We start from the raw sequence: 16864 nt of genomic DNA on the forward strand, positions 1-16864 counted from the left end.
AAGCTTCATAGTTCTCTCATTAATTAGTGTTCTATCTTCTATTGTTTAATGATTCTCTCATTTCTCATGTGAATCAGTGCCATGCTCAGCCTTTCTCTTGTTTTGGGTCTGGGGGTTTCTTGGGTCAGTCAGAATCACCTTTTACCCCGTTGGAGCCAATTTCAGCCCAGTTGCTGAGTTGGGTTTATTGGTTTCTTCCTTCTCTTAAGGGTTCTGCCCCATGCCTTTCTGGCCTGTAAATTCTGCATTCCTTGTGTCCACCATCAGTGGAAATCTTCTCCCTTCACCTTGTTAACCTGCCCCAGCTCTGAGATCACTGAAACATGTCCAGCCCTAAACCTGAACAAGGCAATTCTACTCACAAGTCATTTGTTTTTCCAACACCTGGACACCACTTAGAGCCTGTGTGCTGCTGTTTCATGGATTAAATCTCCCTTCTTGCTTGAGGGAGTTGAAGGTTGGACATCTGGGATCTTAAATTTCTGGCCCTTCAAAGACACGTTGGAGTAACCAGGAGATACAAAGGGGATTAAAAAAGACAGTACAGCCTGAGAGCTGGAGACTCTCCGCCTGAGGAAGAATGATAAGAGGACCAAAGAATGCTGACCAAGATAGTCAATAAGGGAGATAGATCACTAATTAAGTTAAGGGAACGGTGTGACTTGGAACCAAAAATTAAAACGCTAAAAAGTGCACGTGAAAAGTCTTAAAGGGGATGTACGTGGCTGGAACGACTCTCTACGCATCCCCGGCCGGAACAAAGCGATGCCCGGCTCACTGACACTGTAGCGGGAGGCGCTGGGACATTCCCGGTGACATTCCCGGTGGCTCCCCCGTCCCTCGGTGCCGCCACCGCCCTCACGGCCCCTCACGCCGGGCCCCGCCCCGGTGACGTCACCGCGCCGCGCGTCCCAAGATGGCGGCGGGCGCGCGGTGGGCGCGGGGCTGCTGCTCCCTCCTCAGGTACCGCGGCCGGGCCGGGAGGGGCGGGGGGGACGCTCAGAGGGAAAACCACCCGGTCGCTTTTCTTTCAGGGAGATCGCTGCATCATAGCAAAGATTGCCGCGTTGCTCCCGCGCTTTTTCTTTTCTCTGCTCGAGTGTTTTCAGTGGCAGGCCCTGACCCCCGGGGGAGGGACGTTTGCACGGCGTGGGATGTAAATAAAACTGTCCACGGGAGTGTCTCTGGATTGTAACAAATTCCCTGTCACATTTCTCACCTGCATGTACCGAACACCACTTTCAAGCATGTTTTTTAACCTGATTTTCAATATTACTGGCTACCAGCAGCGTGCTCATACCAGATAAGATTTCCTCTCTTAGTAATGCACTAGTTATTGTGCTTGTCTTATTTCCTTGCACTTAAGTGACAATAATCCAGTCACAATAATTCAGTAACAATGCAAAATTTGAAACAAGCTTACCCACTCACTGTTGTGCAGCTCCGTTCCAGAAGCCTGGTTCCCCTAGAACAGCTTCGAGGGGTTGTTGTCCTCTCAGATCGCTGTTCCCCAGCAGACAGGGGTTATTTCTTGTGCTGAGCTTCTCCCCTTGCATTTCCAGGCACGCTTTCCCGGTCCTGGCCGGGGTGAGGAGACGAGGCCTGTCGGGTGCCAGCGGTCGGTGGCACCAGGCCCTGGGGCTGGGGGTGGCCCTGTGTGCTGTCCCCGTCGCTCAGGTAACGTGGGAGGGGGGCACCCCCTCCTTGGGAGCAGTTTAATGTCCAAAAACACTTGCTTAACCTGGTACAGACCCGTTTTCAACCTGCAGTTGTATCCTCTGTGAGCGCTTGGCTCGTAACGAGCAGCGAGGCTCTGCCTTAGCTTTGCCTTGAGCTGCAGTGGATGTGAAGGTCATGGAAATGCCTTGTGTTGCAGCAGCAGGGACCGGTGTCCCTCAGCAACGATGCCCTGATCAGAAGAGCCGTGTCCCTGGTGACAGACAGCACGGCCACCCTGCTGTCCCAGACCACCTACGCGCTCATCGAGGCACTCACAGAGTACACAAAGGTGAGCTGAGAGAGCACACACCCGGCACCAGTCACTGCTGGAAATACTGAAGGATCTGGCACTAATTACACCTCTTAAACCGTGCACAAAATGCACTTCTAAAATTTAATATAACTGAAGGGGAGTGGGGTGGAAGATGTCGGGTCCCTCGGAAGCCGTGGGCTCACTGTTCAACACCAAACATGGAAATTACTTTTAGCTTTGTTAAACTGTTGCTTTTGGGTTAAATTGAGAGAATCGTAGAATGGTTTGGGTTGGAAGGGACACCTTCCACTAGACCAAGTTGTTCCAAGTCCTGTCCAACCTGGCCTGGAGCACTTCCAGGGATGGGGCAGCCACAGCTTCTCTGGGCAACCTGTGCCAGGGCCTCCCCACCTTCACAGGGAAGAATTTTTTCAGTATCCAACCTAACCCTGCCCCCTGTCAGTTTGAATCCATTCCCCTTGTCCTGTCACTCCACGCTCATGTAAAAAGTCCCTCTTTTTACTTAAGCCAAAATGACCCTGGAACTCAGAAGTGGGGCTGAAGAAACTCATAACAGTTATTTCTATTACCTGTGTACTGAATTCTCTGTTCCTGGGTATTTTATTTCCCTTCTCTGCCTTTCTAAGGCCACGAACTGAGTTTCATCAGAAGAATGGTGTGAGCCATATTTAAAGCCTGAAACAACAAGATATGGTTTTAATTTTATAAATGAAAGTCCCAATTTGAGTAAAGTATTTGCATTCCAGTTTATGCCCTTATTACTACAGCAAGCACACGAGGAGTAATTTTGTGAGACAGCATCAGAGCTGTTGCAGACTGTGTGAAATGATTCCTCTGCAGGCAGTTTATACCCTGGTGTCTCTCTACAAGCAATACTCAAATCTTCTGGGGAAGATGAACTCGGAGGAGGTGGATGCAGTGTGGCAGGTGGTCATAGGAGCCAGAGTCGACGTGAGTGGCCACCTCCCTTCCCTTGCCCTCTGCAGACCCTGCTCAGAATGTTCTCATCTCTCTCACCTTTTCACAAGGGTGGGAGAGCACTTAGGGGCTGTTACACCTCGTGATGTAACACCTCGTTTTCCCCCCAGGTGAAGACAAAGCAGCAGGAATACCTGAGGCTGGAGTCCAGCTGGATGACGGCGCTGCGCCTGTCGGAGATGGCAGCAGAGGCTGCCTACCAGTCGGGTGAGCCCTGGCACTGACACTGCCTTTGCCCTTTTCCCTGGGAGAACAGGATATTCACTCAGTTAACTGACCAATCCACAGCTCCTGCCTGGTTTTTAGAGGGACTGAGAACTTACATTCTGGTTTTGGCTGTGAGTCCATAGAAGCGTTCTGAGAACCAGGCTTGGAAACTTCACACTTGGTTTAGGTTAAGAGCAAACGCGACCAAAGGTGTTTGAGGGCAGGTTCAAACACAGTTGTGGGAGCCACAGAAATAAGGCTGACTGGGGGTCCAGCAGGGCTTTCTAGCTGAATTCAGTTGTATTAAAGAAAGAAAAGAGGTTAATTTTGGTCTTTTCTCTGTGTAGAGATCGTGATAGCTCTGAGATGGAGTTATGGGTCAGTTTATGGTAAACTGGCAGTGGAGAAAGGGAGGAAAGCACTGAATATGCAGGGATACCCTGACTTTGGAAGTGCCTGAAAAAGACACAGAATCTGTAGGAGAATGGAAGGAGAAGGGATTCTGAGTTCCAACAGTGCCACAGGCATTCTTGCTGCTGTAGGTGCCAGGACAGGACAAGGAGACTGAAAGGTCCTGGCACACAAGGACTGGGCTGGGCTTAGTTCTTAAACCCACTGGCACAACCTGATCACTCTGATCCAGCTCCAGCTGTATCCCAGTGGGGCAGGAGAATCCAGGGGAGCAATGAAATCTCAAACACAGCAAAGCAGATGCTAATTGCAGTCGTTTCCTTAACTGAAGGGTTGCCCAGTGCCCCTCTAACCCAGTCTCTCCATTCTTCCCCCCAGGAGCAGACCAGGCCTCGGTGACAGCCCGCAGCCACATCCAGCTCGTGAAGTCACAGGTACAAGAAGTGAGGCAGCTGTCCCAGAAAGCAGAGACCAAATTAGCTGAAGCTCAAACACAGGAGCTCATAAAAGCTCAAGGAGAGGAATCTTCATTGCCACAGGGTATTTTAGGAAATACAGATGCAGGTGATGACCCTTACCTTCGGGAGGACTGAACAGAACTGAACTGTAGCATATCTGGGAGTCAATCACAAATTGAACGGTCCCAAACCGTTGTGTGGGATAGTCTAAAACTGCTGAAATATGCCCATGATTCCATTTTTTCCCCAAGCAGGATTGCTGTAGAAATCAAGTCACTTCCAGGTATTTGGAAGGCCTCTATTCTGTTTGTAACTTACCTTGTTTGTAATACTTTTGGATTCATTTATTTAAACGTTTATCTATGCAAATGTGAAGACTGCTATCGAGGACAGCCCGGTGTTCATTGTGTCTCTGCTGGGAAGTTCGATGTGTTTGGGGGAGCTCATTAGGGATCAGCCAAAGAAGTGTATTTAAAGAACCTTGGTTTTAACCTGTGAAGTAAATGATTTGTGTGAGGAGATGCCTTTATTAAACTGTGCAAAAGCATCCCATTGTGACCATGTCACCGTTTGGGTGAGAGATTAAGCCCTTTTTTCTGTTTGAACTTCAAAGTTTTTAATGTCTGAGCTGACAGCTGCACCAAATTCCACTGAGCTGCACTCGGGGGAAATATTGGCTGTAGAGCTGAGAATTTCCATGGAGTTACTCAGGCTCTTGGTGAAGTGCTGCAGTTCAGCACAGCATCCTCTGCCACCAAAGAGTCACCACACCTCAGGAGGTTCCCCAGGAAGCAAAAGGAGGGTTTGATTGTCAAGATAATGTGGTTATAAACAAAATTATTTTGGCAACTGCCACGGACTTCTTTACGAGGCAGCAAGCATTTTGAATGCTTTTGAGCACAAGCTTCAGGAAATAATCTGAATTCTCTCTTTTGCAAGCTTGACGTTTCACTGCAGGTTTCAGAACCACAGCTGTCTTTCACTGTGCTCATTTTCTAACTCCACAGCTAACGTGAAATTGGTTTTGTAGAACAGTATCCACTAGAACTTTATCATTGCTGGCTGGAATCAGGTTTTGTAAGAAAACACACATTATTCACAGGTTTTTCACAACAAATTACCATCTGATGCACTGTGTCTGTGTCGAGGTGGCTGTTACTAAACTGAGGAGGAATTTTCTGTAGCATAAATTGTCTCATTTCGCCTGGCCTTGGAACAAATGCAGTCTCAGCTGCACAGCACTGTACATTTACAGATTAAGTAGTAAAAGAATTAACCAACCACCTTTCCTTGCTCCTTACTGGGTGGGTGCTGCTGTATCCAGGGAGGATGACACAGTCTGGAATTCAGCTCACAGGGAGCTGGCAGTGTCTGCTGTGCCAGGAGGCCCCAAACTCATCTTTGGGCAGGAGGATGAGTCAAAATGTTTGCATGGCAGAGACAGGGCTGCAGGCAGATGAGAGCACTGCCAGGAGCCTGCAAAGCCAGGAAACTCCCTCTTCCCCTTTTCTTCAGAGCCTGCTCCCAGCCCTGTTGTCACCCCACTTCTCGTTTCACTGCATGCCCTGCACTTCCCAAAAGCTGTTCCCACACACATCCAGCCTGACATGACAGAACCAGCCAGTCAAATCACAGTGGGAGTGAGGAGCATGAACAGCTCCACATCACCCCCAGAACGGGGCAGGAGGGAGTCCCTCAGCCTTTATTAGGAAGTGAGAGCTGCCAGCTGGGGATGAGCCCGTACACCTAAACCCACAACAGACATGACATCACGCTCTGTGTTCCTGAGTTTGCACTGGGAATCACTGAGTGGATCAGGAAAATGCTGGCACAGCAGCTCCCAGGGCACCACAGCACCCGCCCTGCCCACTCTCTTCTCCAGGACAAGCAGCAGCACCCAGAGAATTGTGCCCAGAAACTGAGTTTGCTGCTGAGAGTTGACCTTGTTTACAAAGCCAATGCACCTGAAACTACACACAGGGAATTTCTCAGATACAGGGAATTAATCCTTGGTAGGGCTGCAGCCAGAAGACACAGTGGCAACTTGCACAGGACCACACTGAGGATGGGCACCCACCCCTCAGCAGAGTAACTCTTTGAGGCAAACCCTTACTCGCAGCTGGCACAGGAACAGCTCACCTGAGAGTGGCACCTTCTGCCCCAAGAGCTGGGTCACAGCTGGGGCTCAGCCAGACCTGCACTGGGTGCTTGGGAAAGCCAAAGCAGCACGTCCTGCTGGGTATTTGCAGCCCTGCAAGCCCCCTGCCCTGAGAGTTCCCCACACCTCTGGCCTCGGGGTGTCCTCAGTGTCCCTGTCTGTCCCACAAGCAAAAACCTCCTGGAAGCACTTCCCAGGCACCTCTGAGAGCTGCAGCTCCCATCTGGTGGGGTGAACACTGGGCAGCTGGCACTGGAGACAGCAATTACAACAGCACAACCCAAATGGCTTTGGCTTCTGTAATCACACACTTCCTCTCCACCCACTATGGTTTTTTTCCTAAAGCTTCCAGGCTGCTTCCTTGCTCACACACAGCACACCAGTTCTGCTCTAGCAGCAAGACATGCCGGCACTGAGGAGTTTCACAGAAGTATCACCAAATCTTAGTTCCATATTTGATATTTCCTCAAATTAGCAGCTCCAGCCCATTCAGATGAATCACTTTCGTGTCAACGCATCTTGACAGGGCAGAGAACAGCAGCTGCTCACAGGAAAGGAAGTGGCATTTCCACATAATGACTCCTTAATGCAAACACCCAGCACCAGATCTCAGCCTTCCCTGGCTTTTAGGGCTCTTAGCTTTCAGAAGACTCAAGAATATTCCTGTAAAAACACTTTTCAAAACTGTGTTTTATTTGTACCCACCATCACAACAGCAAAAAACCAAACACCTCCTACACAACATGACACGGTACAGCCCCTCTTCCTACCACTGTGATTATTCAAGACACGTTGCTCCTCTCACACCTGATCAGAAAGTCTTTGTGCAAAAGTTTCCAGTGCAAGTAAACCTGTAATGACCTTCTGTAAAAGCCAAAGGGCTTGAGTCAGAGCCCAGTCCTTCGGGTCATCATCACTGCTGTGTTAAGGCAATATATTTTTGAGGATTTTTCTTACCCACTCCACTCCCTTTCTCCTGCTGTCCAGCAGGAGCTGTGGGATTGCTGCCCTGACAGCAGACCCAGCAGCACACACTGGCCTTTCCTCCATCCCTTCAAGTGCTCTGTCACTCATCAGTCACCACTGGCCTCCCCACACGAGCCTGAATTTGGCCGGCAGTCAGACACTGGTGTTGTGGAGCCTCCATAGCAGGTGGCCCCTCACTCACATTCCCATGGCAGTTGTGACTTCCCTGGGAGGAGCTGAGCCAAGTCCCCTGTGCTGTGTCTCACCATCCCCACCCTGTGACAATTCAGCTGCTTCAAGCAAAACCCCGACAGAAAACGACTCACTGCAAACCAAACCCTGAGGCTCCAGCGCAGTCTGTTAGTAACGGACACGGTTCTACCACAACCTGACTTTTAGTTTAGTACCCTGTGCCTGCCACCAGTCACAACCCCGCTGGGCTCAGCAGGAGCTTCTTTTCCATCGACACCGCACACCGAATGCTGTCGTCCCTCACCAGCGTCCACATGATCCACATCTCCGTGGGGTTGAGTTTGTGCACGACCATCAGCCCTTTGTACAAGCACGGATCGAAAGCGTTGAAAGGTCTCTGGATCCCAAAAGTCTTAAAGCCAGGGTGGTTCTTTGGGGTCACCGACATCTTCGCCAGACACATTCCCACAAACACGTCATCTATGGGGAAGAGCTCCGTGTCCTCTGCGGTGCTCTGGAGGCGACGCACTGTCTCTCGAGACATCACATACCCCCCTCCTCCTGCATAGTGAGGATAAAAGGAGGCTCCATACATGGCCTCTGGGATAAAGTATTTGACCTTGGTGTTCCTGATGGGCCGGGCGTTGGCGATCACATCCCCGACAAAGAGATCCTGTTCAGGGTCCAGCTCTTGGAGGAACTCGATGATGTTGTAAGTGTTGACGAACACGTCATCATCGCCCTTCAGCACAAACCTGGCGTGCAGACAGTCCTCCACGAACCAGCGGAGGAAATGCAGCTCCTTGAGGGTCAAGTTGAAGAAGTTGTCAACGAAATCCCACTGCAAGATGTCACCAAACTCCTGGCTCTCATAAGCCAGCAGCTGGTGCAGGGGCTGCACCTGGGTTTTGGCCTCTGAGCGCCCCAGAAGGAACACCAGCCTGATGTTCTTGCCCCTGATAGAGATCTCCTTCCCCACGTGTTCCTGATTGCCACCCTCCGGTCCACGTTGATCGGGGAGGACTTGACGGCCAGCAAGAGGAACATCTCTTTGCTGCACCTGGGAGGCTTCAGCAGGACTGGGAAGCTCCGGCAGTGCTTGTACGTTAAGAACACGCGGTGAAGCTCCGGGAGGGCCAGGGAAGAATTGGCGAGGGTCAAGTTCGGCAGGCACTTGGTGGGTTCGGCGTTGTCCAGAACCAAAGACTTCACTTTGTGACTCACTACATCCATTTTCTGGTCCGCTGACGATTCCTCCAGCTTTGCCTCTTTCCTCAGGTACAACACGCAGGCGAGCAGCGTGATGGAGAAGGTGTAAAGGGCGAGGTTCCTGATCCTGGGATACATGGCAGCCCCCGGCACCGACCGGCCCTGGGCACAGCAATACGAGCCCTTCTCTGCCGGAGTGTCCGCGGGCAGGGACGGGACGCGCCGGCCGCTCCCCCCGGGCGGGGCTCGGTGTTTCCCCTCGCCGGGACCCGGTGCCGCCGGCGAGGGCGGGAGCGCTGCGGCCGCTCCGGAGCCCCCGGCCCCGCTGACCGGGCTGGGAGCCGCCGGCTCCCTCCACGGTGTCCCCGGCACGGCAAAACCTCCACCTCGCTCCGCGGAGCCGCCGCCGACCTAGCGGAGCTGCCCCGCCCCGCTCCGCCCCTGCCGGCCCCCACCCGTGGGCGGGGGATGAGGGGGGGCTGGCACTGGGCAGCGTGTCCCGGGCGCTGCACACCCCCCTCCACCCCGCACACCCCCTCTTTACCTACACTTCGCGCTCCACACCCCGCACCAGCCCCCGCCCACCGCAGCCCCGGCAGAAGCTCAGCAGCAGCCCCAGACCGTCACAAATCCAGTGGGATCTCCCAGCTCTGGCGATTCGGCTCAACCAGGATCCACGCAGTGTTCCCGCGGGGTTTATTTCCCACTCGGCTATGGACACGTTACTGGGGTTTCTCCACTTCCACGGCCTCGTTCTCCTGGCTGTGGGCACCGACTGCCAAGGGCCACCGAAGCAGCTGCATCTGGAATTGAACCACCAGTGGCACCGGCTGGAGCTCTTGACCTTCCTCCAGCTCAGCAGTATCTTTGTTTTTTCCTTTTCCTGTGGAAAGAAGTAAATCTGTCACTGCCTCGAGACAGTAAATCACCCTGAAAGCAGCAGCGTGCAGGGGGACTGCCCATGGTGTCAGCACTGCCTGCTGGGCCTTGAGGGAAATCTATTTGAATATGACTTCAGATAAGAAGCCCAAGAAGCATCTTTAGGCAGGCAACTGATCTGGGTGCAAGCTACGTATTTGTTGTTAAATTCCCCTGGGACAAAAGAAAGATGCAGAAATAAATAATTTCAAGGATCCTGCAAAATGGAGCGTGGGGTAAAATGAGACGTACGTGAGGCTACTTCTGAAGACATCCTTCAATGTCTGGGCAAACTGTTCACTCGAGACAAAGCTCGCTGCCTTTCCTCTTTGAGCCGTCTGGAAGTGATCCCAATTCCTCTGAGAGGACTTATTATTTGTGTGCATTTGCTGACCGAGGGATGCAAATCAGTCTCAGCTCCCGGCTGGGAGAGAGCCGGTCCCTGCACAGCCTGGCCGGACACACGGCCAGGAGCCGTCCCCGTCCCTCGGAGTGTGGCCTCTGCTCCTGCTCCAGGGTGGCACGTGGTGTCCAGGGGATGAGCAAGCGCCAGACGGCCACGGTGCACCCTGGTGACTCACAGAGCAGCCAGGAGGTGCAGACACAGCCAGGATGTGCAGAGATGCTCGAGCTGCCCCCCTCAAGCCGCAGTCGGGGTGTTCCTGTGAGTCACATCGGAGCACGGGGCCACGGCACACGGAGTGGAGCGAGCTGTGGGGGGCAGCTCATTTGTAGGCACTGTGAATTTTGCATTCACACTTTGAAACGTCCTCTGTGGGCCTGCGGTGCAGCCAAGCGGCCTCCACCTGCACAGGCACCCGGGGACACCAAATTAACCACGAGCCTCGAATCGCTCTGGGCTTCCTGTGTCAGCTGTGCATCCAACACCATCTCCGGCCACACAACCCCCAACACAAAGGGTTCACCCTCATTCAAGCTGAAAGGAAAACCTCCTACTGACTACAGGACAGGGGTGGAGGAAGGAAGAAACACCAGTGCTGACACTGTTCAGCTGTTCGACAGCAGCTGCCTGCTCTGCTTCAGCAACGGGCTGGGTGTACATTGCAAATGCACATCTTCTTGAGGGGAACAATAATTCAAAGGGTTTTCTTCTTCTCAGGTAGCTGGGAAGGCCACAGGCTTCCTCTAGTGCACACACTACAGGCTCTGAGGTCCTCCCCAAAGATGGGGACCTTGCTGTGGGTGATGGGGCACAGAAATCAGCCTGGAGCTCTTGGGAAAGGGGGTTAATTGCACTCTTAAATCTGATGCCAGAGCAGGGAAACAAGGCTCCTTTGGTAGCTCTGAGTGGTGCTGGGGAGGTCTGGCCCTCTCCGTGATCTCACTGACCCAAGAGCAGCTTTTCAGCACTGCCTGACCACCCTTCCCTCCCCCACTTCCTCCTGCTCTTGCATTACCCCTCCAAAGTGCTGTCACTGCTATTTTTGCAGTCCAAAACAAGGAAAAATAACCTGCAAGGGGCAGGGTGAGTTTTGTCTCCAGTGGATTAAGCAACACTGCTGGCTGAGCAGCCTGTGAGCTCTGCCCTGGGGAGGGGACACCCGCTGGGGTCAGGGTGGTCCTTCACAGGGAACAGCAGACTGGGGTGTGTTCCCAGCCCTGCCACGGGGCACCTGGGGCTCTGTGTGCAGCTCATCTCCAAGCCAGGAAGAACAATAATCCCCTCTGCAAAGTGCTTTGAGATGTGAGTTGGAAATGGATAAGGAGCTCATTATGCGTCCCAGGCCGCCCTCCCCCTGCTGCCCTCGCCAGCCCTCACACCGTCCACACTTGGCAGCCCACCCAGAGGGCAGCACATTTCTCACCCACAGATCAGCTGTGCCCTTGTCCCCTGGCACACAGTGCTGGGGGTGGGGGGTGTCTCCCCCAGGGCAGCCAGCAGCCCACCCTTGGTCCTTGCTCAGACAGTGATTCATGAGGTGTCCAGGCATGTGTCCATCCTGACAGCCCCGCAGTCAATGTCTGCATTCACAGCCCCAGGCTCAGGACGTGAGTAAGTCCCTGCTCCTGCCAGGGTGGCTGTGCCCTGTGGCTGCTTCTGGCTGGGCACTGCTCCTGTTTGCTCTCACACACACACACACCACCCTCTCCCCCACCAGCTCCAGGCTTTTGGGAGACCCCGAGGTTTTCTGGCCAGCCCTACCTTCTGCCTTTGCCTTTTTGTTCTTGTCTTTGCCTTTTTTCTCATCCTGTGGAGAGAGACATTTCCACAGTTAGGCTGTGTTGAAATCCAGTGCCCTCATTCCGTCCTGTGACAGCCATCACCATCAGGGTGCTGTCACTGGGATTTACAGGGCAGGGCAAAGAGGTGAGGGGGAGCAGGAGCACAGCAGAGGGGCTGCTCCGAGAGGAGAATCCAGGAAATAGGAACTGCTGGCACAGCTGGTATGTGCTGCCATGCTGACAGAGAGCACCAGAGGAAGCACGAGTGGTTGCTTTCACATTCTCAAATGGAAAAATCAACTCATGTATTTTGCTAAGCCCGTAAAAAGCAGCGGTACTGCTTGCTAACATCAGTTAAATAGCCATGCCAGCAGGGATGGATGGTGGTTAGGCAGGGCTATTTCAGCCCCATTTTAGGGAGGGGAGAACTGAGGGACAGATGGATGGATAGGATGCCCAGGCCAATGAGGACAGAGCAGATAGGGCAGGACATGCTGAGCCCCAGCCTGCAGCACTGCCTGTCCCTGGCAGCCCTGCCTCACCCCCCTCTCCGGGGACATGTTCCTTACCTTCTCCTCTGGAACTGGTGGTTCTGGTGGTTTCTCAGTGATCAGGACCCCAAAGTCACACACAGTCTCCACCAGGTCCTCGGTGGCCAGCAGGGCCTCCAAGGTCACCCTGGTGGTGCCCAGGGTTCTCAGAATGGGAGGGTCACTGCGGAGTTCTCGTGGCTGCTGCTGCTGCTGCTTCTTTTTCTTGTCCCTGGAGGGAGAACGCTGCAGGACAGCAGCACAGGGACAGGGCTCAGCAGAGGGCTGGAGCCCCTTTATCAGAGATAATCAAGCCCAGCCCCTTGCCCATCATTGCATCCAGGCCAAGGTGTGTGTAAACAGCTGCTGCCTTCCTCCCTTGGCAAGGGGGGATTTTGGGAGAGGTCTGGGATGGAGGGATGACTCTCTGACACACCAAACTAATCCAGGTTCTCTCATCACCACTCTTGCAACTCAGATATATAATTTGGCCATTGTTCTCTCCCAGCACCCTACCTTGGCACTGTCCTGTCCTTCCTTCTTATTGTCTTCTGGGTCAGCATCTACAGGCCATGAGAGCACCTGCCCAGAGAGAGGAGCTGCTGCTGCAGGGGCTGGGAGGGCCCAGGGTCACTGCCATCCCAGCCTTCCCCCCAGAGGGAATGTGGTACCACTGCTGGGCCTCCCAGCAGCATTTCCCCCTTCATCCAGCTCTGCCACACACTCACCTTCTCCTCCACAACTGACACAACCGTTCCAGCTGCCAGGTAGGACTTCAGCCCCACCAAGTCCTTGGCAATGTGCTCCTTTGTGTAGCTGCAGTCGATGGTGTCTGCCCAGGGCATTCCAGGGGTGGCAAACACCCTTGCTGTGTAGGGACACAAAAAAGTTCTGAGGAGACCTTTCCTTCGACTGGTACCAGTTCATTATCCATCAGTCCCAAGCTGACACTGCGAGGGACATGCTGATGCCACCACAGGCCAGGAAGAGCCATAAACTTGCCCTGAGCGGTGGGACAGGGGATTTACAATTCCTCATTACCAGAGTGAGCCTTTGGCTCCTCCGTGGCTGCAGGGTCCTGCTGGTTCTTTGTTTCTCCTGTGTCCTGAGCAGAGTTGTCCACATCCAGCATGGACCCCCTGGGACTCTGCTGCGTTTTTGTTACCTGGAACAGAGAGGGGTCTCTTGGTCAGGCATGTCTGGTTTTGTTTGCATTGGGACCAGGGGACAGAGCTGCCCCTGAAATCCCATTCCCCATCCCACCCTCATGGGAAGAAGGGACACCAGGGCTAGGGGAGGGGTCTGCACAGCCAGCAGGAGGGGGGGCTGTGAGAGCACTCCCATGTGCAGAGCTCTGGGCTCCCCAAGAGGGACAGGGAATGTGGGCAGCAGGGACTTGTCCTGCCCGATGCAGCCCCACGGGAATTCTGTCCCCAGTACTGCTGCTGCCCCTGGCACGTCCATCACTCCATAGCCTGGAGATGGATTCTGCCTTGCTGTGGCCTGCCAGGTCTGCTGGCTTCCAGGAGCACAGTTAAGGACCAACCTCAGTGTTGCTCTTGTCCTCCAGCTCCTCTTCCTCCACAAACTCCTCCTCTCCCTCTGGAAACTCGTAGGTCACAAAGTAGCTGCAGGTGATCACCGGGGCCTCGGAGCCAACCTCCAGCTGCTGGAGAGCGCTGGGATCAGGGACTCCCTTCATCTCCCCAACACTCACAAGCACCCGAGCTTCACTCCTGCTTAGTTCTGAAAGAAAGACAATCTTGTCGTGGAGCTGCTGCACATTCTTTCCAGAGTGAGGAAGGAACAGAGCAAGAGGAAACCTCCAGGTCGCGGTGTCCCCTCTGTGCCACCCTGTGCTAATGCTGTGACGGGCCACTGCCACGTGGGGTCACTCCAAATCCATGCAAACACCTCCTGGCTTGGCTGCTCTGCCTCCCTGGTTAACATTCCAGTTTCCAAAGAGCGCATCCAGCACACAAACTCACTGAGCAAGAGGGGCTTCCCACCCCGGGTGTGCCCAGCCCCCCGCTCCAGTCCCACACTGCAGAGGTGGCACCGCTGTGTGCAGGCACCGCAGCACCACGGGAACCCCTTCCCCACCACAGATGATCCTCCTTCACCAGCTCCACGGGGAAGCACGGGGTATGAAACCAGGTGGTGTCTGGGGGCAGGCTGGGATGCAGAAGCAGTGCTAGGACTAGGGCAGGGTGGTTTCTTGGGCCTGACTAAAGCTAAAACTACCTCGACTGTAGTTACACCACTGCAGGGTCCCCTGCCTGTCTCCTCACTTGTACTAACAGGGTAAAGAGGCACAGAGAAGGATCTCCCTTTGAGGAGAGGCAGAGTTTGCCCTGAGGGCTCTGAGCTCAACCTCGATGAAAGCCCCTCCTGAGTGCCAGGGCGGGGTTCGAAGGTGAGGGCTCACCTGGCTGCCTCGCCAAGCCATGGAACTGCTGCCTCTCATCAGGCCCTACGTAGATGTCATCGAGGAGGGACAGCTTGGGCAGGCTGTCCACGAGGAAGCCTCTGTAAGTGGGGATGAGAGCCAGGGGGTTCCCTTGGAGCACCAGGATGCGGAGCTTCTGCAGAGTGGCCAGCTGGGAGACCAGCCCCAGCAGATCCGTGAGGCTGTTGAAGCTCAGGTCAAGGGAGATAAGGTTTGGCCTGAGGAGAGAAGCCAGGGAAGAAGGTAAAGCAGCAAGCACCTGTCTGAGGATAGGAAGCTCCTGCCCTGGGGTAAAAACAGAAACAAAAATCATTTTCCTGAACACAAACTGGGTCAAACTTGGGAATCCAACGATACAATGCCAAGAGGCCAACTGCAAACTCCTGAGCCATATGGTCCATTGCCAGCCTGCCCCACCACTCAAACATGTCAAGGAAACATTAATGACCCCACTGCATCATTTGGTGATGCAGCCTAACCTTTAGATTTTATCCTGGGCAGAGTCCCAGCCGGGGCTTTGGGGAGGACATGGAAAAAGCTACCCAGGGAAATGGGAACTGTGGTGGGCAGGGTGTCAAGGCAGTTTTCCTGGTGATATCCCCACTCCACCCCTTGGCCATGGACCAAGACAACCTCGGAGCATGTGACAGCAGACACAGACCACAGTGCACAGGGAGTGGACAGAGCAAAGCAATGCAGTGACCCTGCTGAAGGGCTGTACCTTCCCAACAAAGGCCACCTTGATGGCTTGAGGTCACATCATGCCCACCTCCCTTTCTGGAGCCCACGGTCAGCCTGTGGCATTACCAGAAATCCCCAGTGAAGAACCTGTCCTGGGAAGGGCCACACAGCCTGTTGTGTCCCAGCCCCAAGTGCTGGAGCTCCGGAGGAGGCTGAGAGCACAAGTCCTCCAGATCGCCCACAGTGTTGCAGCAGAGCTCCAGGACCTGCCCAGGACAGAGGGAACAACAGACACCTTTGCAATGAGCTGTTCCTGGCACCCCTGGAGCTGTTTGGCTTCCCCTGCATTCCCAGATGGGACCTCCTTCCCCATCCTGCACGAGGCGCTGCTCGCTCACCTTCAGTGTCCGGGGCAGGTTGGCCGAGGTGATCCTGCTGATCTGGTTGGCACTGAGGATGAGCTCCTCCAGCTGCTGGAACTGCAACACACCCTCATCGACCTCCTCCACCTGCAAAGAGCTGGGTTTGGCCAACGTGTCCCTGAGCCCCTCAAGGCCAAGGAGACATGGACACGTGTTGATCCAGCACAACATCCTGGGGAGGGTGTGGGGAGTAGCTCTATCCCAGCAGCAACAATGGCATCTGGGAAGACCACGGGATGGGGAAGGTGTCCTTTTTCCCAGGACATTTTCCCCTCCCAGCAGACAGACAGGGTTTCCTGGCCTACACCTTCACAGCCCCAGCAGCTGCACTTACTCCCTTGTCGACCATCCGCAGGGACTTGAGGACCTGGTAGACTTTGGAGCCGTGGACGAGCTCGGGTGCCAGCACGGCCACCTCCCTCAGGAGCCGGTCCTGGGGGCTGCAGTCCTGTGGCAGTGCCCAGGGGCTGTGCTGGTCCCTCAGCAGCTCCAGCAGCGCCTCGGGGGTCTCCTCATCCAGCACAGCCTCCTCCTGCCCGGGCTGGACCCCGCGGGGGCTCCTGCGGCCACTGGGGCAGGATTTGTTCTGCGGAGGGGAGAGAGGCAGTGACAGCCCTGCTGCCCACAGGCCCCGTGCCACGTCCCACGCTGTGCCACCCTGTCCCTACCCAGCTGCCGAGGCCGCAGGGGAAGTCCTGCAGCCCCAGGTGCCGCAGGTACTCCTGGAAGGCAGCCGAGAGGCTGCAGCAGCCGGGTGCTGCCATCCAGCCCGGCCTGACCGGGAATTCCTGGTGCAGGGACTCGCTCCCCGTCGCTAGGAGATGGTGGTGACGCGGATGCCGTGGAACCGAGCACCAAACAAACTCTCCAAGGGGAGCGTGGAGCGAGCCTGGGACAGCACTGAGCTCACCAGGCTGGGAGTAAATCCCTGGTTTTCTGGATCCTCCCCAGGTTCTGGGGGCTGCTCCCCACCAGGGGCCTCATGCAGTGCCCGCAGGGTGCATCGTCAGCCTTCTCCCCTGGCCAAGGAACCGTGACATGACACTTGCCATTTCGCTTATCTATATCCTGAGAGTCACTCAGGTTCTGGGGAAGAAACAGAGAGGTT

General features: G+C 54.6%; 3 protein-coding genes across 4 annotated transcripts; 1 reads left to right on the plus strand and 2 right to left on the minus strand.

The window, feature by feature from the left end:
• The first annotated feature begins 908 nt into the window (after positions 1-908).
• Positions 909-5328, plus strand: DIABLO (diablo IAP-binding mitochondrial protein). 2 transcript variants are annotated; one of them, XM_050318165.1, is made up of 6 exons: positions 909-963; positions 1563-1677; positions 1877-2008; positions 2834-2944; positions 3082-3178; positions 3968-5328. In XM_050318165.1, exons 1-6 carry the CDS (start codon positions 917-919, stop codon positions 4180-4182), a joined length of 717 nt encoding a protein of 238 aa, XP_050174122.1. In that variant the 5' UTR covers positions 909-916; the 3' UTR covers positions 4183-5328. The 2 variants fall into 2 exon arrangements, with proteins under 2 accessions (XP_050174122.1, XP_050174123.1); XM_050318166.1 differs by having other exon boundaries at positions 1880-2008.
• A 1547-nt stretch (positions 5329-6875) lies between these two features.
• On the minus strand, positions 6876-8861 carry B3GNT4 (UDP-GlcNAc:betaGal beta-1,3-N-acetylglucosaminyltransferase 4). Its single transcript, XM_050318161.1, is given in 2 exon segments — positions 6876-8335; positions 8338-8861. Coding segments are annotated over 2 exon segments (1113 nt in total). The 5' UTR covers positions 8711-8861; the 3' UTR covers positions 6876-7595.
• A 319-nt stretch (positions 8862-9180) lies between these two features.
• LRRC43 (leucine rich repeat containing 43) lies at positions 9181-16520 on the minus strand. The gene is made up of 12 exons (XM_050318769.1): positions 16425-16520; positions 16091-16342; positions 15733-15843; positions 15461-15600; positions 14633-14871; positions 13751-13950; positions 13246-13369; positions 12933-13072; positions 12721-12786; positions 12244-12450; positions 11655-11700; positions 9181-9455 (listed from the first exon to the last, which is right to left on the minus strand). The coding sequence occupies exons 1-12, from the start codon at positions 16518-16520 to the stop codon at positions 9295-9297; spliced, it is 1782 nt and encodes a 593-aa protein (XP_050174726.1). The 3' UTR covers positions 9181-9294.
• Between the last annotated feature and the right edge of the window lie 344 nt (positions 16521-16864).

This window comes from Myiozetetes cayanensis, unplaced genomic scaffold, assembly GCF_022539395.1.
Source record: "Myiozetetes cayanensis isolate MyiCay16 unplaced genomic scaffold, myiCay2020 scf21, whole genome shotgun sequence".
Lineage (NCBI taxonomy): Eukaryota > Metazoa > Chordata > Aves > Passeriformes > Tyrannidae > Myiozetetes > Myiozetetes cayanensis.